Source organism: Lycorma delicatula, chromosome 1 (assembly GCF_047948215.1).
Source record: "Lycorma delicatula isolate Av1 chromosome 1, ASM4794821v1, whole genome shotgun sequence".
In the NCBI taxonomy this organism is placed as follows: Eukaryota; Metazoa; Arthropoda; class Insecta; order Hemiptera; family Fulgoridae; genus Lycorma; species Lycorma delicatula.
Window position 1 is genome coordinate 10539090 of NC_134455.1, and position 27519 is coordinate 10566608.

At 33.1% G+C, this 27519-nt stretch overlaps 1 protein-coding gene and 1 long non-coding RNA gene across 2 annotated transcripts in view; one reads left to right on the forward strand and one right to left on the reverse strand.

Annotated features, from left to right (window-relative positions):
- LOC142326291 (uncharacterized) overlaps positions 1-27519 on the reverse strand; it is an 84824-nt gene that overhangs the window by 25582 nt on the left and 31723 nt on the right. The window lies entirely within an intron of this gene.
- On the forward strand, positions 13981-23084 carry LOC142318493 (H/ACA ribonucleoprotein complex non-core subunit NAF1-like). Its single transcript, XM_075355070.1, has 2 exons — positions 13981-14120; positions 22840-23084. Exons 1-2 carry the CDS (start codon positions 14003-14005, stop codon positions 23082-23084), a joined length of 363 nt encoding a protein of 120 aa, XP_075211185.1. The 5' UTR covers positions 13981-14002.

Sequence of the window (27519 nt, forward strand, 5' to 3'; positions counted from 1 at the left end):
AGGTCTGCAGAGAGAGTTTAATTGAGGTATTTGATCGTGGTAGTATCTGGCTAGGGTCCCGTTCTAGTAATTGGATTGGTTGGAGGTAAAAGCATTGGCATCTTGCCACGATTATATTGATATTCATTCGATTTGGGGCTCCCGCTGGTGGGGATGGCCGCGCTGCCGGGGTATAATAGGCCGTGTTACCTATAGCGTGGCTTCGTTCCGCCGGTGGCTGTCTTTATTGTGACTTGGTAATACCACGCGAGACTTCATGATGGGACCGGGTGTAGGTGCAGGGTTTGTGTCCCCCCCGGCTTCTGCGCGGACCGGTATGAGGTTACGTTCCCCTTGTTAGGTGATTTAAATTAGTCGATTTATTTGGGGTAAAAAAAATTCCTGAATTTCTATGTTACGTAAAACATAATTTTGATTGGTATAAGTGTAGCACTGATTTAACTTTTAACTCGTTCGTTTTCTGAGGCATTCACAATCACGAATGGTGCTGTCAAATTTGGACTAGGCGCGGGGTTCGAGGTTTCGGTCAGTTAGTTTGAGGGAATCATGTTAGGTTGGATGTGAAGATGTCCGTTTGTGGCCTACGAGAAGGCAAAATTGATTTGTGTTTTACTGATGCAAATGTCTACCGAGGCATTTACATCGGTGGCATCCCGAACGAGGTCTGGCTGATGACTGAGACATAATCAGAGGGTCTAAATACAACTTTCGATAAAGCCTCTCAGGGCTCGGAACGGAGGGGGCGGTGTGGCGATTGGTAACGTCACAAGGTGGGTGTCTTCCCCCTACGGGGTTGGGATGTTCGACCTAATCTGAAAACGACATCGGACCCGTCCGACACGAATTCTCGTCTGTGTTTCATCGCGCTCTATGTGTTGTAATAATTGACGCGTTTTGCGTGTCGCCGTAAGCTGGTCGGACCGAAGATATCTTAAATTCGTCGTGGTCTCCAATCATGTAGGCCTCTGCATCTCTTATCTCCCCTTCGGTTGTATCAGGACCATGGTCCTGCGAGTACCTCTCGTTTTGAGATAATTTGTAGCTCCGCAGCTCTGTCTCAGAACTGTTTTTAGGCCTTCCGTGTTAAGGTTTCCCTTGATCTGAATTCATAGTTCGTCATTTCCGCCCTTACGCAATGCCAGTACTTCGCCTGTTTCCTGTCTAGTGACCGACTGTTTTACTGTACGGAGGAAGTCAGCTTATGATCTACCCACAGTTTTTACTACTAGTATGCTATTGTCAGTTATATCACAATTCCCCTCCCGAGGGAGAAGAAAACCCGCCTCGCAGCATGTCTGGTCCCTACACCACTCCCTCCGTTCCTAGCCATGAGTGGCTTAATTGCAGGACATCTTGCCCTCAAAATGGTCACATTCCGCAGTCATCAGTCCGGCCTCGTGAGATGCCACCGATGCAGATGCCCCAAGAGACATCCACACTAGTAAATTCCGCCCTAGTCAAGTTTGCCTTCAAAGAAGACATTAGACACCTAAATTTACCACGTAGCCCTTAGAAACCAAGCTAAAATCCTACACGGGGAAGATCAAAGACTCCGCGCCTAACTGCAAATTCTATAAATTCCACCTACTACCGTAAGTACCCACTTTACGAACGATTACAATAAATGTTTATGCCATGACAGCATAACAAATTCAGCCAAAATTTCATTACCACGACGGCTTATCGTTATAATTAATGATTGGATTGCTACAGAGAGAATAAAATGTCGCAGAGTATTAGTACGGAAATGGGTATACGGGTGCCAAATCCGTAGCCAAGATGGCGGACTGTCCGCCATCTTGGAATGACGTCATGAAATCAAAATGGCAGTGGTCGGCCATCTTGGCTATTGTGACGTCAGTGGCGCTCGTAGCCTGTCATTGTTAGCAAATTGATTTTTTTTGTGTTAGTGTTGCCAACCTGGTTATATATTTTGTATTAAATTATTGAAGTAATATTTCAAAGGTTGGTAGCACTGTTGAACAGCTGTTGTGTAGCGGTCGGTTTGAATTAAATAAATAAATAATATTTAATGTGAAAAAAAACCTGGCCGGTTTGGACTCGAACCGTGTCATGATGGGACGAGACTGACTAACGCTTTAAACCAATCCGCTACAGCGGCTCCCTGATGTATATATATATATATACATCGGCTCCCTGAAAAATGTATATAAGTTGCGGGGGAGAAAAATGAAATATATTATAAATGTGTGTGTGTGTGAATAAAAATTTAGACGTATCTCGAGGATGATCCTGGTCGTCGTGGCCGTTGCACAGGGAGGCGTCACCGCCATTCCAGGACCCCGACGTGGCTCGTGCACCAGGAGGCGGCGGCCGTGGCTGCGTGTGTGTTCGCATGCGGGCGTTGACGTAGCGGCGCGGGTTGTTGACTGTGCGATGTGTGGCGTGCGACTGAAGAAGAACAGCTGACGAATATGGCCGAAGGTTGAGCGTCTTATTTTGAACGGCCGTTACAGTGGTAGGCGCGAAAGCGCCACACCCTACCGACCAATCGCAGCGCCGGATTCAAAACTAACTATCGAGATATTCTTGCAACTGACTGTGAATTTCATCATAGGTCGCGTTATACGTGAACACCACTCTAACCGTATTGAAACGATCTAAATCAAGTCGTACTCAAAGCGTGCGGGAACGCCGCGTTTACAATTTTAATCAGATGTCGCAACGTCCTTACACGACGATAGTAGAAATAATGAACTAACCACACCGATGCAGCTATATCAACATCCATCTTGAAACTGTACATATTTACCAGTTGCATTTCCACATCAGCAACCACGGCGCGTTGAGATTTTTTTTTTACACGAGTGAAATATCTCTCCTAGCGACCTACTATAAAACACTGGAACTGGTTTTTATATAGTTTTTTCTATTTTATTTTTTTTCTTGCGAATGATTGTATGTGATCCACAAAGCAAGCATAAATAATATTCCCGGCATTAAGCCAAGATGGAAGGCTTAATGCTAAGGGTTGCCTGTAGCTTCCTCCGTGCGTGTTTATAAAGTTATTCAGTCCAGTACCATGATTTTGTTTCAGTAAATATAAAGCAAGTCGCAGTCTGTTGGTTAGATCTTTCAAGTTTCCCGGAGGAGGGTCTTCCTTTTCCGTAGACCACTGCTTTCTCTTTTTCTTCCATTGTCTTTTTACCAGGTTTGTGTTTTTCTGGTCCAGCCGAAGTTGTAGGGGGTGATTCTTCCTCCTCCATCACGCTTTTTGTTCCAGTAGCCACCAGTGAAGTTTTAAAAATTTTTCACTATTATCAAAGTAATAAACCTCGAATTCCTGATACCCCACACGATGGGATTCAGTATTCAAAAAAAGGGGGTTGTGGTGGGTAGGTAAAATGTATGAAGCAGAAGAAAAAAATTGAGAGGGGGTCACTGGAAGGGGAAGGGAGTTATTAAGAAAAAAGTGTTCCCCTTATAAGACTGTCTAAGGACTTAGAAAAATATTCGTTACTCACTAGATCAGTAGAAGAAAAATTTCCTAAGTACTTGTTTACTCGATCCAGTTGCCTGTTAAGTCTTGTAAGTGGAACAGCCACTCAAATGTAGTCGATGACAGTAAAAACGTAATAAAAAGTTGTCCATTATCCGTTAGTCGTAGTTTTCTTCAAAACACGTTCACAAATATTTCTACCAACAATTCTAATAGTCCAAGCCGGAATAACACACCGTTAAACCAACCAAAAACTCAATAAACATGGAGCAAATTAACAACACGTACGCTCTGTACGAGTGTTCTTACTCAACTTAAAAATTCACTAGGCTCTCCTAATTAAATTTTAGTTAGGTTTAAATTTACTTGCGAATTAAATTTTTCAAAATGCATTTGAAAATTTGAGTGCTTCTCTTTGTATATGATTAAATTTTTTAGTATCTACAGACTTTATTTCAGGCTCTACACAATTTGGAAAATCGCAATTTTTTTTTAAATTCTGGATTCCAAAATTATTGTAAAAACTGTCCGGCCGATTTTGTTGAAATTTGGCGTGTTGCTTTATCATATAAAAAAGTTAACTGAAGCAAACTCTGAAGGTCCTATTTATAGTATAAGTAGTCGAAAAGAATTCCCAAAAATTCTTGATTTTCTCATTTTTTGACAGTTATATCTATTTATTTTTGCATCAATAATAACTTATTTTTCGATCTGCAACCGAGGATATTGAGTGTAAAATTTAACAAAACCTTTTTCTCTCTCGATCTTTTCTCTAAAATGAAGAGTTATCCGGTTATCAAGGGAAGTAGAAGAAAAATGGATATTTTGCGATTTTTTTTTTTTACATTTTATTTAATAAAAATTTAAACACACCTTTTTCAACTGGCGCATAACGAAATAATCATTTCTGATGATATTCCAGAGACATTAAAGCAAAAGTTAGCGGTCATAGAAAAAGTCCAATCCAAAACAGATACCGCCTGGACTATACTGGATTTATTAGGTTTGCTTGGCATTTCTCATGCCACCACTCTATTCAGTCGCCCTAAAGCATAAGACCGAATGTCTGTGCCACAAACGGCTACTGAGCCTCGAAACAGGTTAGCGACCAGTATCCTTAACTACCTCCTAAAGCTAACCTAAAAGCGTGGTACCATACACCATTTGCCTACGTGTCCTACACGCCTAGGCTGCCGAATGCCAGCAAGTACCTGTCCACCATTAAAGCGCTTCAAGCCTTAATGTGGCTGGTAGCCAGCCATATCTTTCGGTTAGCTTTCTACAGCAGAGCGATAGGAGTCTTTTCCTTAGTCAAACCGCTGATGTCGGTTGAACAAAGCAACCGCATCAAGGAACTATCACACGGTCCGACAATGCGGCTCTCGCCACATTGACTCGACGCTTGTGAGTGGCCAGTTTTTCCCTTGATCTCTAAGTTCCAGGGTGGCCTGAGTTCTGGCCCTCCCAAGATCTGGGTAGTCGAACATCTTGTGTTCGTTCGATTGGACCTCCCCGCAAACGCACAGCTTATCAGCTGCCAGGCGGAACCGAAACAAATATTGGTTTAAATTTACATGGTTGGAGAGCATTCGGGCTTCCGTTGCCCTTAAAAACGAAGGCGAGGCATACCATCACCACAGATCCCGTATAAATCTATACAAGGACCGTCCCTTAGTCGTGGCGTTCCATTTTTGCTGCCATGCTTCCATCGCAAGGCTGTAAAGCCTCCTCCGCGGACAGGAGATGGGCAACTGTTCGAAATTTAGATCGTGCATTGAGATCACCTTTCCGCTCCGGTACAGGCCCGGCTCAAAACCGCATCCCAAATACCTCGGCCTCCTTGCCACTACGCAATTTCCACATCGCCGCCCGAACTTTCACCATCAAATCGATTGGGAGAGCCTTTCCCAATGCAGTGGTAGCCTTGTAGGAGGTTGTTTTAAAAACACCAGTGCATACAATTAAGGCTCTACGCTGGGCACACCTTAAATTTTGAATACGTGCTCGATTTCTTTCCAACCTATGCGCCCAAACGGACGCCGCGTAAGAGGTCATACTTTCGAAGACACCTTGGTACACCATGTACAAATGACGGCCCGTAATCCATTCGCGCCCTAATCCTTTGCATCACAGAGACGGCGTCCGCCGCTACTTGCCTAATGTGGTTACTAAACAGCAACATCTCATCAAACAAAACACCTAGGTACTTATGAACTCGAACTCGGCTGATTACACAACTTTTATACTTAATACGGGGGTTACGACTGTATGATAATTTGTCTGTACCCTTGAGAAGCATAAACTTCGTCTTGCACACAGAAATCATTAAATTTTGAATGTCCATCCAGCCCTCTGCAGTTGACAAAGCCGCCTGCAGTCGTGAGTTACCGCAAACTAACAGGAGACACTAACTCATCGGCTAAAGTCTTGGCTGTGACCCCTTCCGGGAATGTCAGTCCCAAAAATTGGTCGAATACCAGGTTCCATAGCAAGGTACTGAGAAAGGAGCCCTGCGGGCTTCCCCTGGTGATGGACTTATACACAACTTGGTGGGCATCCTTAAACAGAGCCGTATACTGGATTTATAATAATTTTATCAAACATGGCCTGTTGGTATGATTATGCAATAAATAATTAAAATATAAAACCCACTTACCAACAATTTTTTAATGCATCCTAGCACTTTTGGAAACGAATTCAATCTACAGGAACTTTTTTTTTTTGAACTAAAACTTTGTTGTCATGAGAATTGTTATGTGAAGTGTGTAAAATGTATAAAGGTGGTCATCATGTGTAAAAACTGCATCGACTTAACATTCTGTCATAATGAATGTCTCCACCATTATGGTAAAATGGGGGGGGGGGGGGATTGGTATGGTCAACTCACTCTATAATTATTCTTTAGTACTTGTTTATATAATATATCATTTTCAAATCTTGACCTTTTTTTATACCATTGATATGTTCTTGTATTCTAATTGAGAATGACCGATTGGTTTTGCCAATGTATTTTTAATTCACATTGTAGAATACGAGAATATATCAATGGTATAATAAAAAAAAAGGTCAAATAGAAAAATCTAATTTCGCTAAGCATATTATAAATAACAACCATAATTATAACCCAGATAATTTTACTGACATTCTTGATTTTTCAAATAATATACACATTACCAACAATTTAGAGAAGTACCATATATATATATATCTTAATAATGATAAATTAATAAGTTGTTGATGAAATTTTCATAACTTCCTTGAGATTGTCAGTTTTACTAGTATTATTTTCATCTTCTTCAGTTAAAAGTGGATGTGATGGCAACAATGATCTCCATGACTTAATTATAGTACTCATGGGTACTTTTCTCCAATACAAGTGTATGCAAAGTTAAAAACACATGTTTTTTATGATGCGACTTTATCATTTTTTATCACATTCTGGTCCATTGGCTGAATAAATGCTGTAGTATTAGTTGGCAAGTACATAACCTCAGTGAACCCATCCTTTGTGTTAACTTTCAAGTCGTCAACTTCACTAGGATGGCCAGGAGTATTATCCACAAGCAAGAGAGGTTTCTAGGAAGATTGTGTTCTCCTAGATACTCTTTTACAGAAAGAATGAAATGATCTTTGTACCAATCTTTAATACTTTAAACATCATCCACACTCAGATTTGGTTTGTATATTTAAGTGGAAGTTTATTCATTGTTAGTTCTTAAAACGCCCGAGGTTTTTTAAGTTTAGTTCTTAAAATTCCCAAAATTATTGATCTTAAAACCAATAACCAACAAATCAAGCTTGAGTGTACCTAATAAATTTGAGCATGGCATGAATGTTACATGTTGTTTTGCAACTTTACGATCAGGAGCACACTTTTCTCCTTTATGAAAAGGAGAAAAAGTTTTATTTAGTCATACTCTTCAATTATACCCACTCTCATCGGCATTCTAAATTTATTCGGGGGCAAGGTTCGTTGATTTTATTTTATCTTTTAACTCCTCCATAAAAGAAGCTACAGCTGAAGAATCACTTGCATTTCTCCAGTCACACACAAAGGACGAATATTGTACTGTTTCTTAAATTTGTCAAGCCAGAAGATAATTTCTGTTGTCGTTACAAGAGTTACATTTATAACCTGGCATGCTTATAGGCGTATTTATACAATATATAATGTTTGTATTTTTACATACATGTTTTACAGTGCTTATCTTTAACCTGTCACAACAATTTTATCAAGATGCAGAATTTTTTTCAAAATAAGTTTTTCATCTAACTTGTATGCATCATAATATATTTAGTGCCGGATTAGTGGACATGCTGGACTACTGAGACTCCACTGCACTTATTTTAATTCAACTTACAGTCTTGAAGAATTTAATTTAAGTAAATAACAGTTTGCAATTTAATTACTTTTTAATTGTGAAATTAATCATCCTATCTTTTATTTAAAAACAGTCCTACAATCATGAATTAAAAATAATTTCCATTAAAATTATTTTAATTAAAAAATATTATTGCTTCTCACCTCATATTAAATGTTCCAATTGCCCTCCCTGTTCCTCCATGCAGTTATATAGATACTGCTTGAAAACTTCTTTCACATTATGGAAAATTTTTGGTGAAATCTTTGTACATTTTATCTCAATGCATTCCCTTAATTCATTGAGAGAAGTTGGCTGTGAGCTATAAACAGTTGATTTTAAATGTTCCCACAGTAAGAAATCCAGGGAATTCAGATCAGGTAACCTGGCTAGCTATTTATATTACCGTGTCTATCTGTCCAACTACTTGGAAACTGCTGGTTCAACAAATTTTTCACGAATAAAGATTGTTCATTTGGTCAAAATAAGCTATTTCAGTCAAATTGTTGCAGAGCTGGAATTATCTGTTCATTCAGCAAGGCATAGTACATATCATCATCTAAGTTTCCATTAATGACAAGTGGTCCAAGAAGTGTGTTGCCTATTATTCTAGCACATAAATTTAACTGCTTTAGATGCTGGGTATGACTTGTGATACCACTGAGGGTTTTCTTGGTATCAGTACCTTCTGTTATGTTGTTAACAATCCCATATAAATTAATTCAGACTTCATCAGTGAACAATATGTTCTAGCAAGAAATTAGTGTTAATCTCAGTGTTGTTAGTAATTAATGTTAATCTCATTGTAAAAATTTCACTGAATTCTATCAAAAATAATCATCTACCAGAATCATTTGTAAGTTCTTGTACAAATTTAATATGTGTGTATGGTATTTATGTTTTTTTAATACTTTTTGCACTGACCACCTAGATAAATTATTTTGCGCAATCACTTTTGCTGATTTTTTATTATTACCAGAGATTTCTATTAATATTCCTTACTTAATAACTTCATCTATATTAGGTCAGTCAGGCTTTTTGTCATCTGAAATGCTACCAGTGCGTTAAAATATTTCTACAAAACTTTTGATGTCCTGGAATTGTATGATTAGGATGTTGTAAATGATTAGCTGTTCCTTTTCCATTGTATGTTTTTATTTCTATAAGTAAACAATAATATTTCTACTCTCTCTCCAATTGAAAAAAATATGTTTTTTACCGAACAATGTCCCACTCTTCACATTTTTTAAGCAGGGAAGTTTTTCAGTTTTTCTATTGATTGGCACTGAGAGTTGTGTTGATACGAGCAGTCTGCTACTTATAGTAAATGTAAAATAAGTTTTTTCTTCAAGGTTTTTTATTTAAAAAGATTGATATGCATATTTCTTTATCTGAACAGTTCTTTGCTTATTGAGAGATTTTGTTTCTGTGACTTTAGTATTGCTAGTGTTCCCTTTTCATTTATAAGTTCCAGCAACTGTTTGTTATATTTTGTAACAATCAAATATTATATATTCTCTTCCACAGCTATTCAATTACTACCTTCTTGTGAAACGTGAATGGATTAAGACATTCTATTTTGATAAATCTTTTTTTTTTTTAAAGATAATATACTTAATTAAGCTCAAAAACATGAAATAAGGGTTCAGAATTTATCTGAACCCTTAGGCACGATAATTCCTGTATTTTACTTCAAATCTCAAATGTGTTAGTTGTAACACTTATGCATTAAAGGTTTTGTGGCATTATGTTTTAAGTTTATTTAAAACTTAAAATTTTTTGTAGGCTTTTGATAACAGATCAGCTAAATTAGCAGGTGGTCACCACAGAATTTCTTCTTGTCAGTTATTTGATTTGAAAAATAGCTATTTAAGTCTAAATTGAATAATACATAGTTTTTTTAAACTTGAATAGGTAAAATTAAAAATTTATTAACTGATTTATTGTTGAAGATGACTGTTATACTTTTTAAGAGATTTAAATCAACAGAAGTTTATTATTTTCTATGACAGTGTATTTAGTTGTTTTTTCATAACTATTTTATTTCATAAGACTTTCTAAGGGATGAAGTTTTTTTTTAGTAGCAAATAAACAACCCTGACTTAGAATCGGTGTGTTAGATTTTTATAATATGTGTTATGGTATTATTGGGTATCATAATTTTGAAATTGTTTGTAGAAGAAATTTTTTAAAACTTTAGTCGTATACCTTTAATTAGTATATTTATTTCATAATTGTTTGTTGATTTTAAGTCAGTTTTGTAAAGTAATGTTGGTAGAGTTTTTTATAGACTTGCATGAACAGAGTCTTCAATTAAAAGCAGAGGCATTTCTTTATAATTTTCTGATGACATTTGTTTAGCTTCATGATTAATTTAAGAATGGCATTTTGGTGAACTATTTTTAATCGAAATATACATAATAAATCTATATTCATAAGTTAGATCATTTTGAGATCCTTAGGAATTATGAGATCTGTTCAAAGAGTAACGAGAATTTTTGTTTTATGGAAAGAATTTTATTTATTCTTCTGCAGTAATGTTATCCCCCTCAAAATAATCCCCATTAGATATTATACAATTTTGCCAGCGCTTCTTCCAATTCCCGAACACTTCTGGAAGTCAGTCTTTGGAATAGTGTTTAGCTCTTTTAGTTATTCATAATCTCATCTAAGCTTGTAAAATGACAGACCTTTAAGGTTCGCTTTGTTTTTTGGAATAGAAAAAGTCACACGGGGTCATGTCTGGTGAATATGGCGCCTGGACTATCATTAAAGTGTTGTTTTTGGCTAAAAATTGATGAAAAAGCAATGAAATGTGAGCAGGTGCATTATCGTGGTGCAAAAGCCATGAATTGTTTTGCCACAAATCCGGGCATTTTTTCGGATTGCTTCACACAAATGGCATTGAACTTGTAGCTAAATTGATTGACCTTGTGGCAAGAACTCATGATCCACTGTGCCATTAAAATCGAAGAACACATTGAGCATAACCTTCACATTCGACCGTACTTGTCGAGCTTTTTTCGGTCTTTGTGATCCAGAATGCCTCCACCGGGACGATTTAGCCTTAGTTTTGACATCATATCTCTAAACCCATGTTTCATCACCTGTTATGACACGTTTCAGTAGTTCTGCATCATTGTTGACTTCATTTTACCGACTCCTGAGCAACTTCCATTTGCCACTGTTTTTGTTTGAAATTCAATAATTTGGAAAACTTTTGCCATCACATGTTCCATCCCAAAACATCTGAAAAAATGTCATGGAATGAGCCAGTTGATATCCCAACATCATCAGCAACTTCTCTGATTGTGATTTGGCGATCATTCATAATCATTTCTTTCACTTTTTTTAAATTTTCATCGGTTGTTTATGTGCTGGGGCGTCCGAGGCACTTATCATCTTCAACGTCTTCACGAAATTCTTGGAAACGCTTATGCCACTTGTAAATCCTTGCTTTACTCATAGCAAACTCACCAAAAGCTATATTTAAAATTTTTTAAAACATTGCTACATTTTATTCCATTCATATAGCAAAATTTAATAGAAATTCTCTGACCCATTATTTATACAAATAAAAAATCACCGATCATACCAAAACACAAGTTATCCTTTTAACAGGTGACAGCAGATTAATAATCCAATGTGGCTAAAAATGTACAGATACTTTTCAGACATGTTTATTAATACAACAAAAAAAAAATCCCAAGAATCGGACTAATACAACCCACGAAATCTAAAAATTCTCTTTACTTTTTGAATACACCTTATAATGCATATAAATTGCGTATTGTTATCATGTGTAGATGTTAATTTGAAATTAGCATTTATCTTTAGATTTATGCTGTTCATGAGCACTCATGTTTTGTTGTTTCTTCCAGGTAATACACAGAATCATAAGCTTGCTGCAGATGACAGTACCAAAAATTCAGATACCTGTGATAATTTTTTTGAAAAAAAGTTAATTACGCCTGACTTGAAACTGCCTGTAGTAATCGGTAACAGAACCGAAGACTGTTCATCAGACACAAATTTGAATAATGTTGATAAGGAGTTTCAGTATGGTTACAAGAAAGTCTGTAATGAAAAACTGGATAATAACGACTGTGAAAAGTTGGATGAGCTTTTTGATATGAATAAGAATGATTCAAATTTTACTTGCAATTCATTATCTGTTGCAACAAATTACAGTTTGAATAATGAGATACATAATGATTCTGATGACTGTAATAAACACTGTAATAGTAATAATAGTAACGTGATTTGTGAAAGTGTTAATTCTAATAATGGAATAATCAAATCTGCCTTGATGAATAGTGCTTTGAGTTCGATAACAACATATGGTGATACCTCTTCTGATGATGATTGTGATGATGATGCTGAATGCAATGCTATGTCTCAGAGCCAAGAACCTTGTAATGAAGATGTCAACGAAAGTGATAATGTTATAATAGTTGATCAGCTTCATGATGCCTGTCTTAACACTAACAATATTAATGACAGCCAGGTGGATGAATCTGTTGATTTTAGTAGAAGTGAAACAAATCATGTAGTTAGTTCAAGCAGTAATAATGAATCTACTGCTTTTACAGTAAGTCAGACAGTTTGTTCTGTAGAAGATGATGATGATAGTTCATCATCATCATCGTCATCAGTATTATCTAACAGCTCATCTTCGCTTGTCTTTTTTGAAAATAGTGATTTTAGGTGAGTAAAGACAACCAACACTAAAAAAACTTTTTTTGTATGAAAGTAGAAAACCATTTTCATTTGTTCGGTTTTGATGCCTTCCTTTGTTTATTCATTCTTTTAACTTCTATAACTATTTTAATATCTTATTTATTACCTTCCCTCTTATACTTCATTATTTCTGTTTTATCCTTATTTATCAGTAGTTTTACCCAGGTTTGCGTAGGTACTGCTCACTGTTCTATTAGCATTTCTGAGTAGGCTCACTAAGTTTTTCACATTAAAATATTGTATAAAACCAAATTTGTTTTGGAGTAAAACATATTTATTATTTTAATTACAGAAATGAAATGCTATCAGACATTTCAGTTATGTACTTTTTACAAAAGATGTTAAAACTATCTTTTTGTTATGGAGCAAGAATTAGAAATGTTTATAATTTTTTTTTATTACAAATGCTGCTGAACATTTCATTAGCTTGAGTTTTTGTTTTCTTAATTTTTTTTATTGAATGCATCTTCCTGAACAAGTTGAGAAAAAAAGCATTGTGTTTAAGTAAATATGAGCAACCCTAAAAAATATGATGAAATATTAATTCATTTTGCAAATTTTGTTAAAGTTAGTCAATTTGTTTGTACATATAATTAAATGTAAAAATATATTTAGCTAATGGAAGATTTTACTGTGCTGCCTCAAATGAAGTGAATATGGTCATAGATTAACTATGTTATCTGCCTCTGAAAGAAAGAAAGAATAGAGGATGATGAAACAGGGGAGAACTAACAACACATAAAGGAATTGAGCATTGTGTGTTTTAAGCCTATTCATACTTGGGATAAATTAATAATTGCATTAGAAAAATAATTAAAAATAAAAGGTTAACTTGGCTAAATAAAAATATTAAGTACAACAGCCTCTTAGGAAATGTAAAAAGGTGTGCAAAAAAGCTATAAAAGCCAGTTGATGCCTTTCTCTGCTTAAATTTAAAATAAAGATTGAGCTTGTGCTTTGCCCTTTATAATTAAATTATCTCAAATAAATAATAATTATAAGATATTAGTAAGAAAAAAGTATTAAAATCTATTGAAAATAAGTCTTAGGTAAAAGTTTCAGCTGATAACCCACTGCAACAACTGTAAGACTAAGCAACACTTATACTTCTGTATATTTATATATTTGAACATTTTTTTTGTATGTGATATGTCTTTTATGTGAAATGTTTTTTACTTATCTATTATTTGGGTACATATTAATATCTGTCACAGTAGTAAGAAAATGCCTTGTCACTGAATTCCATAATCAAATATAGCATCACTTTTGTAATCCATAGTTTGTTCTGGGTTCAAATCTGGTAAGATTGTTAATTTTCACTCATTTTGAAACTTATTTCATAAAAAAATTGGGCTTTTCTCTTTGTTAATTGCAAATGTAAAAAAAAGAAAGTTCAGGATTAGCCAAAAAAACTAAAAAGAAACCAAAAAAAAAATCTTTAATGACTAAAGGAGAACTGGCATTGGAAGATCTGCCACCTATTGAAGATTTAAGCATTTCTGTACCACAGGATCAGTGTGTTTTGCTGGGTAATATTCTAAACATTGTTGATAAATTGGGTGAGTAATATCAGTAGCATACTTTGGTCGAATAATTTTTAATTAAACATTCTGAAAATTAAAAAAACTAATCTACTGCCTTTATCTTGCAAGGTGTATGTAGTTAAAAAAATATTCCTGTGAGATTTATGAAATGGAAAATGGACCAATGTAAATCACAATATTACCATTTAGTACAGTTATTCATTTAGTATTAACTTTAAGATGAAATTATGTATTCTGTACTACAATATGGTTACTTTTCATTTGAATTGGTAGTGCCTTCATCTTTTTGAAGTATTAGGAAAGAGTATGTTATATAAGTATTATTGACTTGTATGCATGTGTAATTATCATTACTGTGTTTAGTTTGATAATATTACATTTTTAAGTATTCAGTTACAACATAACCTTGAAATGAAAATATACATTGCACACCAATATTGTACTTATCTGTACTTTGGTTCGTTCACTTGTATATCTGCTCTGTAATTTAATAACAAAAATTAACTGTTAAATATTATTATGTTTGAAAGAGAAAGATAATCTAAAATCTCTTGTGTCACCAAGGTCTGTATGATTTAGTTCATAAAATTGAGGTTATTGGTGATTTATAGAGTATATTATTATGTTAAGTCCAATTCCGTGTCTTTCCTTATTTACAAATGCCACCTGAAATTTGGAATTAATTGTAGCAGGTTTGGTTAACTTGCTACCCAGCCACTTACATCTTGGACACTAATAATGATTTTTTTTATGGGGCCATATATTACATTCTTGTTATTAAAGGAGGGAGGTGGTATAGGACATGTTCGGTACTGCTTTTTTGAAAATTTTTGTGTATTTTTATTTGCAGTATCAATGTGAATAATTTACTGTCAATCAAGATTTGAGCAAGAACTAAAGTAGCATAAAAAATACCCATAAATAAATGATAAATTTTATCAGGATGTATTTTTGCCAACAATCTGGTCACTATTTTTTGTCATGGGTGGTGTCACATCTTGTAAAAGTCTACTATAGTGAGACATGAAGTACATATCTACTTTGACTGGCACATTTTTCAATTTTTTTTATTCCAAATCTCATGTGTTATTTTTTTTGTGCATGTACTGAATGAAGGTACATCAATTCTCTATTCTCATCATATTTTCATTCAATGATAAATCTTTGGATTATACAAAATCAATCAGTTAAGGGCATTGAAGAAAAACTGTGACTTATTAGGATTGCAACCCAGCTAACCTCTCGCCGGTTTTTTTTTTTGTGAAGCAATGGAATTGAAGTCTGCAGCCATAGCAGAAAAGAATTATAAAGAAGTGAAAAATCTATAATTTTTTTTATGTTAGTTCTGTATTGATTTCAAGTGAAGTAACAATTTTAATTTAAATGTACTTCTTCAAAGATTTTTAATTTTAAATTCCCTGAACATTTTTTTTCAATTTATTGATAAGCATATTTATTAGTTTTAATAATCAGTAGTTTCCAAATAGTATTTGTAAAAAAAATAATAAATTCAATATAGCTACTGTTTCTAGGAGGTGGCAAGTTAGTTTCAGATGCCTTTGTTCTTAACCTGAAATTCCTCTGGCATATCCATAGATTCTCTGGAGAATCGACCCCTACTCAGTTCTGTTCAGTCTATCTAGTGCTGTAAAAATTCTCATAATTTTCACTATTAGTTTTGCCATTAGAATCAGGAATGTATGTATAAAAAGCCAGAATATACCACTTCAGCAGAATTACGTAGTGGTAAATTTGGTAACTTCCCATTTTGTAAAACTTATTTTGTAAGTTTTACTGGAAGGACATCATGGATCTTTATTAAATTTGAATTTCAAAGTAAACATTTTACCACCACAAATAAAAATAAATTGACCAAAAGAAAATAGAAAAATATAACAGTGCAAATTATATAAACTATATCGGTGTAAACTTAACTGATTTTCAAAAAATGCTACCAGATATTTTTTAAACATGTAAGTAGGGGGTTGACCAAACTAGTCAATTGAACAAAGAAATGCATACATAGAAATAAAGCTTGATAACTCTGCTATTGATTTGCTATTTATCAATTTTGATGAAACAGCTGTTAGTGCTATTTTTATCTATTTCTATTGACTAATAGCAAGTAACACTCTTATTGAGAAGGATGAATAATTTTCCAAATTCATACTACATTTATTATTTGGTGTTCTATCAGTTATGTGATAGAACAGATAGTAAATGAAATATTTTGTTGTTTTTTTTTTTGTCTTCAGTAATTTGACTAGTTTGATGAAGCTCTCCAAGATTTCCTATCTAGTGCCAGTCGTTTCATTTCCGTATACCCCCTATGTATTGTATCCCTAACAATTTATTTTACATACTCCAAACGTTGCCTGCCTGCACAATATTTCCCTTCTCCTGTCCCTCCAATATTAAAGCGACTATCCCAGAACGCCTAATACGTGGCCTACAAGTCTATCTCTTCTTTCAACTATATTTTTCCAAATTCTTCTTTCTTCATCAATTTGTTGCAACACCTCTTCATTTGTCACTTTATCTACCCATCTGATTTTTAATATTCTCCTATAGCACCACATTTCAAAAGCTTCTAATCTTTTCTTCTCAGGTACTTCGATCGTCCAAGTTTCACTTACATATAAAGCGACGCTCCAAACATATACTTTCAAAAATCTTTTCCTAACATTTAAATTAATTTTTGATGTAAACAAATTATATTTGTGAATGAAGGCTTGTTTCATCTGTGCTATTTGGCATTTTATATCACTCCTGCTTTGTCCATCTTTAGTAATTCTACTTCCCAGATAACAAAATTCTTCTACCTCCGTAATCTTTTCTCTTCCTATTTTTGTATTCAGTGGTTCATCCATATTATTTCTACTACATTTCATTACTTTTGTTTTGTTCTTGTTTATTTTCATGTGGTAGTTCTTGCATAGGACTTCATCCATGCTGTTCATTGTTTCTTCTAAATCATTTTTACTCTCTGCTAGAATTATTATATCATTAACAAATCGTAGCATCTTCATCTTTTCACCTTGTACTGTTACTCTGGATCTAAATTGTCCTTTAATATCATTAACTGCTAGTTCTATGTAAAAATTAAAAAGTAATGAGGAGAGGGAACATCCTTGTCGGACTCCCTTTTTTATTACGGCTTCTTTCTTATGTTCTTCAATTATTACTGTTGCTGTTGGTTCCTGTAAATGTTAGCAATTGTTCTTCTATCTCTATACTTGAACCCTAATTTTTTTGAAGTGCTGAATATTTTATTCCAGTCTACGTTATTGAAACTCTTCCTCAAGTTTCTCTAAATTCCACCAATTAATCTGACATCTTTTCTTCAGGTTTTTAAACCCTCATCTACATTTCATTGTCACTAAATTGTGGTCACTATCAATGCCTGCTCTACAGTAAGCTTTGCAGTCAATGAGTTGATTTCTAAATCTTGGTTTAACCATGATATCATCTATCTGATACCTTGCTGTATCACCTGGCTTTTTCCATGTGTATATTCTTCCATTATGATTTTTAAACTGGATGTTGTAGCTACTAAATTATACTTTGTTCAAAACTCTATAAGTCGGTCCCCTCTTTCATTCCTTGTGCCCAGCCAATATTCATATTTTCTTTCTTGCCTTTTCCAATCTCCAGCTATATTTGCATTCCAATCTCCAGCTATATTAAATTTTCATCCCCTTTTATGTGTTTAATTGCTTTGTCATTTTCTTCATATACATACTCTACCTCATCATCATTATGGGCACTTGTAGGCATATAAACAGTAACAGTCGTTGTCAGCTTACATTTTGATTTTATCCTTATTACAATGATTCTGTCGCAATGCATTTTGAAATACTCTAGTCTCTTCCCTATCTTCTTGTTCTTTATGAAACCTACTCCTGCCTGTCCTTTATTTTAAGCTGTGTTAGTTATTTTAAAATCACCTGACCAAAAGTCATTCTCCACCGAACCTTGCTAATTCCTACTACATCTACATTTAATCTATCAATTTCCCTCTTTAAATTTTGTAACCTACCTACCTTTGTAGACTTCTAACATTTCATGCTCTGACTCATAGAATGTTATTTTTTAATTTTCTGGTGACCTCTTCCTTAGTAGTTCCCACTCGGTTCCAAACGGGGGACTAGTTTAACTCCAGAATATATTACCAAGGAAGGCGCCTCCATCTTTGTTACTATAGAGAGTTATATTTTCTTTGAAAAAAAGCAGCTATAGTTTTCCATTGCCATGGCCGTTTAAGTCCTCCTGACCTACACCCTTAACAAGTACTGAAAGCTGCTGCCCTCTTTCAGGAATCATTCCGTAATCTGGCTCTCAACAGATACCTTTCCGATATGGCTGTACCTTCGGTCCAGCTACTTTGTATCATTGAGTACTCATGCCCCCTCACCATAGGTCTCATGATTCATAGAGGGAGATTTCGTTGTAGCAAACTTTAATTTTGGAAAATTGTTTCCCTTTGTAAAACAAATACAGCTGTTAAACAAAAACCAAAAATAATAAAGTGGAATGTTTATTAAATGAATAATAAATCAATTTAACATGTAAGGGTATTTGTATTTTAAAAAAATCAAATTGTAATGAAGGATGTCAGTCTTTTAACTTACTGGATTACCAGCAGGGAACATTACCTACCATTACTTCAACTAGTAGTGGTTCTGTAATTTCTTAAGGGCTGATTATGGTATTTTTACAATTTTAGCATTTTCCTGTCTCCAATGAGATATGGTTATAAGATATGTAGACTTATTCATTTAAAATTAAAAATAAACATTTCTCCTCAGTGTTACTAGACATTGAATTGACAGCAACCAAAGTAGATCCTAGTCAAAAATTTAGATCCTATGTAAGCAACATGAGTAGGATGTAGGATTTTTTTTATTAAGAAATAATAGGATTATTAAGACAAAAATAATCAAAGTGTAGAATGGGGATAATGAGCAATGTAAAGCGGTATGTATACCTTTTTCCTTTTTTTTCCTGTTTAGCCTCCGGTAACTACCGTTTAGATAATACTTCAGAGGATGATATATATGAGTGTGAATGAAGTGTGTGTAGTCTTGTACATTCTCAGTTTGACCATACCTGAGATGTGTGGTTAATTGAAACCCAACCACCAAAGAACACCTGTATCCACGATCTAGTATTCAAGTCCGTGTAAAAATAGCTGGCTTTACTAGGACTTGAATGCTGGAACTCTCGACTTCCAAATCAGCTGATTTGGGAAGACGCGTTCACCACTAGACCAACCCGGTGGGTTAGCAGTATGTATACCATCATAAATAAGAATGAGAAAATTAAAAAAAAAAAAAAATCCAAGCAAACCATTATACTTATAGATACTTATGTCTGTATCTTCAGCAGATGATTCAATAAAAAAGATAATTGAAGAAATCGATACCTAAATCAAGTATGTAGAAGTGATTTCAACATAATAAATATTGGAACTTCGATGTAGTTTCTGATACCACTGTTGTTAGTGACACCTATCTTTAAAAGTCACAAAGTCTCTATGGTTGAATAATGTATTATATTTATATCGTATTAGCTCATTTAGTATGATGTTTTAGTTAAAATTAGTGTGTTGAGAGTTTGATCTCTTTTTGTTAAGTATAAAATTTATTTGCATTGTTTAATGTTTATTTATACAAACTATTTCATTGAGATGATTTGCAAAAATTGATTCTGCTGTGTGCTGTGTATGTACATTCCTTTTACCTGTAAGTCAATAAGCAGCATCCAGAATGTTACAGTGTTTAATGTGACACTACAGTTTAATTGGTTGGTATATATTTCTCAGTGTGTTTCGTTAGTTTATTATATAATTTTTTTTTGCATTACTTTTTAAAAAATAACAGTAACCTTTCCTAAAAATGTTGGTAATCTTGTATGGCTAGTTTGTTGATGTATATTAATATATTAAAGTTTATGTATTTTCTGTCTTGGGTACTTTTTTAATTTTTTTTTGTTTGTATTTTTAAAAGCACATGTATAGAAATGTGGGTGGGTCATGTTACATGGCTAAGACAACTTCATATACTTGCTGTATAGATCAGCTATTTGTATTGTAAGTGTGAAGTTATAGTGAGTTTTCATATTTTTAAAATGTTTAATCTAATTTCGATTTCATTAGGTCATTAAGATGTTTTTTTTTTTTGTTCTTATTCTATGAAAAATATGAATTGAAGTTAATTTGGTTACGGACAAGAGAAATATTTTATATAGTATCTATATTCCCTTAGTACAAAATATGATTTCATCATATACAATATTATATCATAAGATGTCATAGCAGCGACAATATAATATTTGCTATGTGCATAATAAGGGAGTGTTTTCGAATTGTAAAAGCATTTCAGCTTGGAAAGTAGAATTGAATAAACTCATTTATAGGCCAGCTGAGTGTTATTTATTGATATATGTGAAGTACTTTTGTTCTTTTATGGCTTTGTTGAATTATGATTTCAGATATGTCTCCTGAAGCTGTGTTCTGATTTTTAGTGAGTTAGCTAATATGTTGATGGTTTCTTATATAGCTATGTTGGAGTAGGGATTGGTTACATCAAAAGATGCAAGTATGAATTTGAGTGAATTGTGTGCGTCCTTAATTTTGTTGATTCTTTTCAAAGTTAGTTGTATTTGTATGTAACAGTATATATGTGTTGTTTTGGTTGTTAAATGTGATGTAATAGTTCCGTCCATTTATCTAGATAATTTGTGTATAGAGGTTGTACTGTAGTTAATGAGTCTAATTAATGTGTCTTGTTCGGGTATTTTAAGTCATGCTTTTAATACAGGGCGTTTCATAATGTTCTTCGGAGTTTCGAAAATTCATTAACAAAAAAGTATTTCACTCATAAGAATAAAACAAGTACTGTACAAAAGAGTACTTCAAATAGTTTTTTCTACATATACTAGGCAGTTAGTAAACCATTTGCTTGCTAGGTGTCGACAGTAGAGAAAATGGCTGCCACGGGAAGCGAGAAGTCGTTTTGTTTGTTAGAATTTCACTTGTCAAAGTCAGTAATTTCTGTGCAACGTGCGTTTCGGTTGAAATTTCATAAGGAGCCACCAAGTGACAATTCAGTTCGTGCATGGTATAAACAATTCAGTGAAACTGGTTGCTTGTGCAAGCAAAAATCAACTGGTCGTCCATCAACCTCAGAAGTCAATGTTGAATGTGTGCATGCAAGTTTCATTCGCAGCCTGTCAAAATCGACTGCGGCTGCAGGCAGAGAATTAGGAATTCCGAAAACAACAGTGTGGAGAGTTCTCCGTAAACGCTTATTATGCAAACCGTACCATCTTCAATTAATCCAGCGTCTTTCTGATGAAGATAAAACACGCAGGCTCGATTTTTGTTATAGTTACAGGAAAAGATGTTGTTAGATGAAGGTTTTCTAAACAAGATAATTTTCAGCGATGAAGCTACTTTTCATGTTAGCGGCAAAGTAAACCGTCATAATGTGGAGAACATTATGAACTATTATTTATTGTGGGGAACATTATGAACTATGTGTCTTGTCACAGTTTGGGGAACTGAAAACTCACACACTTATGTGGAACACATTCGGGATTCTCTGAAAGTAAACGTTTTTTGTGCGATCTCTCGTGAGGCAGTGTATGGGCTGTTCTTTTTTTATGGAAACGACAGTAACTGGCATGATATACCTGGATATGTTACAATTATGGCTTATGCCTCAGCTACTCAACAACTTCATTTTCCAGCTAGATGGTTGTCCTGCCCATTTTCATAAAGAGGTTCGACAGAGTACCCTAACACACCATTACCTCGGCGCTGGGTAGGATGTGCGTCTGAGGAAGACCAACACATTATGCTGTGGCCACCAAGATCATCAGACCTCACACTATGTGATTTCTTTCTCTGGGGTTACGTGAAAGATAATGTGTTTATCCCACCAATGCCGCTCAAAATCGCTGAGCTAAATGATCGCATAATCAATGCAATCAACTTTATCAAAAATGACATGTTAGAACGAGTTTGGCTAGAGCTAGACTTTCGTGTTGTTGTGTGCCGTGTCACCAGAAGAGCACATATTGAACATTTATAGATTTTAACAAAAACTGTTTGCATCACCTCGTACAACTTTCATTTAGGTAAGTGAAATACTTTTTTTTTGTACTGAATTTTTGTAACTCCTAAGAACATTATGAAACGCTCTGTATAGTTGTAGGGAGTGCAATTGTTAGATGAAATATTTGTTTGTGGTGTTAATTATTTGTTTTATGTCTTGTTCCATTAATTTGAATTCAGGTTTTTTATAACTTTCAATATTTTTTTAAGTTTTCACATACCTCATCATACAAATACTGTAACTGTCAACGTCTTGATGTATTGTTTTTAAGGTGACATAATTAATAAACTGAGAATAAAAAATATAGTAATGTTTTTATTTGGTTGTCCTTTCAAATTTTAAATTTTATTTGTACTGGAACTGCTCTTTCTTATTTAAGAATTTCAGGGAATTTTCAGTTTCCATATTCAATGCATATCGAAGTAACATGTTAGAATTACATTTGCTTTCTTTATTCAGATGAAATTCAGTTTATTATTATGAGTTTTTTTAAAAGTGCATATTACAGGAATCTGTAAATGTCAGTAGGTACATTTTATACCAAGTAATGCTTGATATTACAAACATTGATGACAGTATTATGTTTTTTTTTAATTTAATGATTTATTTTACAGTTGTTGTTCAGGGCTTGAAAGACTTACCAGCGTTAGACTTGGACACTGTATTATTTTTGGAATGTAACAAACCATTAGGACAAGTCTTTGATGTATTCGGTCCAGTTATTGAACCTCTATATTGTGTACGGTTCAATTCCAATGACCATATCAGAGAAAAAGAAGTCGCAGTTGGAATGCCAGTATACTTTGTTCCAAAATCAAACTACACAAATTATGTGTTTGTGGCACAGTTGATGAAGTAAGTCTTTTATATTATTTCTACTGTTATTCAACAGATAATGAGAATAACTATAGGATACCCCAGTATTTTTTCAGGTATCAATTACTGATGTTTACATCAGTTAATTACATTACAACAATTCATTTGGTTTGAATACTACTTACTAATTCTTAGTCAAAAATAAAATATAATACGATGGATTGAGTTAAGAAAAATAGAACAAAACATAAAAATTAAATTAAAAAAAATTGTATATGTAAAATTATCAAATTTTCATGAAATTCATTTATGTAAAAACTGTTTTATATGTGTTTAGAATTATACAGAGTGTCTTACACTCTGTATTTGATTAAAAATTAAATAATTTCATAGTATTTTTACTGGTAAAAACAAAAAGTAAAATATTTCTGGTAAGTCCAGAAAATCTTTGTTTTTGAGTCATGAGAGTAAAAGATTTTGACCTGATTTATGCTGCCAATGTTAAGATAAAACTGTACTAAAATTTGTAAGACAAATTATAAGGCAGTATTGATGATGGTTTTGTATGATTTTAGCCTAGAATTTAAAAAAAAAAAATATATATATATATTGATATATGTACGAGATATGTGTATATATATGTATTATCAAAACTGTTTTTCCAGTAGTTTCTGAGAAAATTGTAAAACCCAAGAAATTTGAATATCTGTTGAAAATTTACTTTTTAAGTTTGTTATAAATAATTAAAATGTGATGATAAAATTTGTTTAGAATTTAATTCTGAGAAAATAAATAACCTAGAGGTAAAATAAGTTTTATCAGAATTATTCAGAAAAATTTATTGAGTAGGAGAAAAGACTTAGAAAAAGCATTTGATAAGTTTAAACAGCAAAAAGCTTTTCATATTTTAATAGGCAAAAAATGGGATTCAAAAGACGGAAGACTGTACATGAACTAAAATAACCATACATGAACAAAAACCAGCTGTGAAATTACAAAATACTAGGACAGAAAGAATTGATTTAGGAAGAAACGTAAGATAGGAATGCTGCTTATCAAAACCATGTTTAAATAAATTTAGAAGATAAAAAAATACCCTGTGTAAGATTGGCAGATGATTATGACTGTATTGACTGACAAAAAACTTTAATTTGTGCTAAATGAAATGCAAATAACAGTTAAGGGATTATGTTATGATAATGCATAATATCAAAATAATCATGTTAAAAATATTTAATAATAAAAAAATAATATTAGTAGATGAAGAAAAATTAAAACAAGTAAATCCATTTCTGTGTCTTGAAAGTAAATTAACTATTGCCTGAATGTTCTAAAGGCCAGAATTGCTAATGTCCCTTGGTACAAGGAAAAAAGATGTTTATGACTTAAGATGGATATAAAGTTGAAATAGAGAGTGATAGCTGCTTGGAAAATAGTTTAATATTTGGTGCATCACTCTGAGAGCAGGATAGGAAAGGCGTAACTTTTATAATGCAGATGTGTATAGAAATTTAAGGTTAAGAGAAAATTAAAAATTAATTTAATTTAAGAGGAATATGAAAAATAAAATGTATTAGATTCCAATAATAAACATATATATTGGTAAACAAATTGAACTGATTATTCAAACAATTTTTCTCATAAAATATTAGATGCTAAAAAAAAAATGAAAATTCAAAATTATTTAATTTGGAAGAATATCAGATTTTTAATTAGTACAAATTATAAATATTGAAAATAATTTAGAAATAGTTGTGGTTATTAGTAATAATAATACTAATAATAGACAGAGCAGTCAGAAAAATAATTTTTTAATGTAGAGCGGTATCACAAAGTTTTCCCAGGAGTTTCATAACCTATTTTAGTCGTCAAAGTAATGAAAAACGTTCATGTAAATATATGTTCTACACTGCTTCATTAGTGGGTTATGGCTAGCAGTGATTTAGCTCAGATTTCTACTACCCTGGTTGAATGAGGTCATTCTGAAATTTTTACATTAATTAAGGACAGAATTAGTGATTTCTTGCAGCTTTTGACCTGAAAATATACAATAGGTTCCATAACCATATCTGCAGTAGTTTTTTTTTTGAAATCTGGGGTGAAAACCAATAAATTAGGATAAGAGATCCTGTTTTTTTTTATATTTGACATACAATAACTTTGTTAAAACACATAAATACATGAAACTTTTAAACAAAACTTGTAGAGAATTTAATTCTGAGCAAAATGGTGTAAGGTAAGTTGAACAAAACAAAGGAAAATAAGAAAAATTTTAACTTTATTTAGTACTTTACTACCTTTATCAGAAAAGTAGTTATGTAATGTAAACAAAACCAAATTCTTTTTTGGTGATCTGAAAAATTTATTAAAACAAAATTTAATGAATAATAATTTAATTTTTGTTAAAAATTGGTCAATTGTAAAATAAAAATAAATAAATGAAAATTACTTAGACAATAATTAATCGTTTTATTAATGAAAGAAATGCAATAAATTATTTGAAAAATTGTTATTTTAAAGTAGGCAATAAAATTACAACAGCTGATCAATAGTGTGCAGTACTGTATTAATTTTTAAATAATTCTTTAAAGTACGTTAAGTTTTTCATCGTATACTGTGAACTGTGCTGTCATTAGTGAAGGTTTTCTGTGAATTTTAGTTTGAACATGATCGGTTTGGCACTGAAATATTGTCATACTTATTTACAAATAATAAGATATTTTCTATATCACTTTAGTTATAAATATTTTCTCATCAAAACAATATTTCCTTGTCTTATAAATTAGAGAAAATTTCTAAAGATCGTCTTTTGCAAAGTATTAAAAATTTAATTTCAACTGTATGGAAGTACATCAAATACATTATTATCATTTATTTTACATTCAACTTATATTTATTTTCTGTACATGTGTAAAAACCTTTATTTACTAAACTAATGTAGGTTATCATAAATTCACTCAGGCTGTAATTACTGTAAATCCTGGTCTTATAAATAAGATTTCAAAACTTAAAAAATGTAACGCAATAATAAATTAAAAAGCATATAATAGTTAAACAGTATTTGTATGTAACGTGGAGAAAAAATGTCTAAATATATTTAGAATTTAAGCATTTAAGCAATAGCAGAAATTATTTAGTATTTAAATTTAAATATTTATCGTAAGATATCACTAGTTTTTCTATTCCATTATTATAGAAAGCTCTATATTAAGCTACTACAGAAAGCCTTTTTCAGGTTCTCACTGACAGGTATTTTGACTTAATCACATCATTCAAAATACTGTATTTATTCGAGTACCCCCCACCACCGAATAAGCCCCACACCTTGATTTTCCGGACCGAAAATCTAAAAAAAATAACCAAGTATATACGGTATTTTAAAGTGCAACAGATATCATAAAAAAAAACGTAAATACAAAAATATTCAGAAAGTAAAGCATTTAGTTTGTTCATTTAAATTACAATATTAATATTACTTTAGTAATTAATTACCATAAGTACTAGTTTAGTTCAGAATCAGTAGGCCAGTAAAACGAAAAGAAAGTATCATGTTGAAAAGGATCATTTCAATACACTTTTTAATATGGGATTTTATTATTTTTTTATTATTTTTATTTTTACTGAAATGAAACGACTAGCACTAGATAGGGAATCTTGGAGAGCTGCATCAAACCAGTCAAATGACTGAAGACAAAAAAAAAAAATTTTTAATTGTCACTGTCAATGTCTGTAGAACAGTTACCGGTAGTCTCCACGTCGCTCTGCCAAAGGTGGTCGTCGTCACTACCATCATGTTCATTGGATATTCCGCATTTTTAAAACTTTTCCTTACTAATTCTGTGGAAATACCTTCCCAACCATCTTTTATCCAAATACAAATCTGGTTAAAATCTGGGGGTTTGATTCTTCCTGTAGATGTGAGAAAGAAATTTTCATCAGCCATCCATTTACTGTACAGTTGTTTTAATGCAGATTTGAGCGGTTTATTAATGCAGACATCTAGTAGTTGCAATAGAGATGTCAATCGGCCTGGAATTATTACTTGGTCTGTCATACCCTTTTTTAAAATGTCTTTCACTTTATCAGTCGTATGCCCCCGATAACTATCCATTACTAGCATACCGGTATTTATTTTATTAATTAAATCTCCTGATCGCTTTTGCCATACACACCTGATCCGATCTAAAATTAAGGTTTCGCCCATCCAACCTGATTCCTGTGCTCTGATAATAACTCTATTTACCTGTACGGTAGGAAGAGTTTTTCTTTTAAAAACAATGTACGGAGGTAATTTCGATCCATCAGAAGTAATGCAAAGCATAACACTACACCTTTGCTTTTCATTACCATCAGTGCGAATCATAAACAATTTTTTCACCTTTTTTGTTTACGGTTTTGTCAAATGGCATTTCAAAATATACGGGGGTTTGACCAGCGTTTCCTATTTGAGAAGGCAAATGCCTTTATCTTTTCTAAGA

Bases quoted from the DNA above. Each gene is read 5' to 3' on its own strand.
- LOC142318493 (XM_075355070.1), top strand. From the start codon at position 14,003: ATGACTAAAGGAGAACTGGCATTGGAAGATCTGCCACCTATTGAAGAT. The intron at 14,121-22,839 runs GTGAGTAATATC...TTTATTTTACAG, and splicing joins AAACATTGTTGATAAATTGG to TTGTTGTTCAGGGCTTGAAA.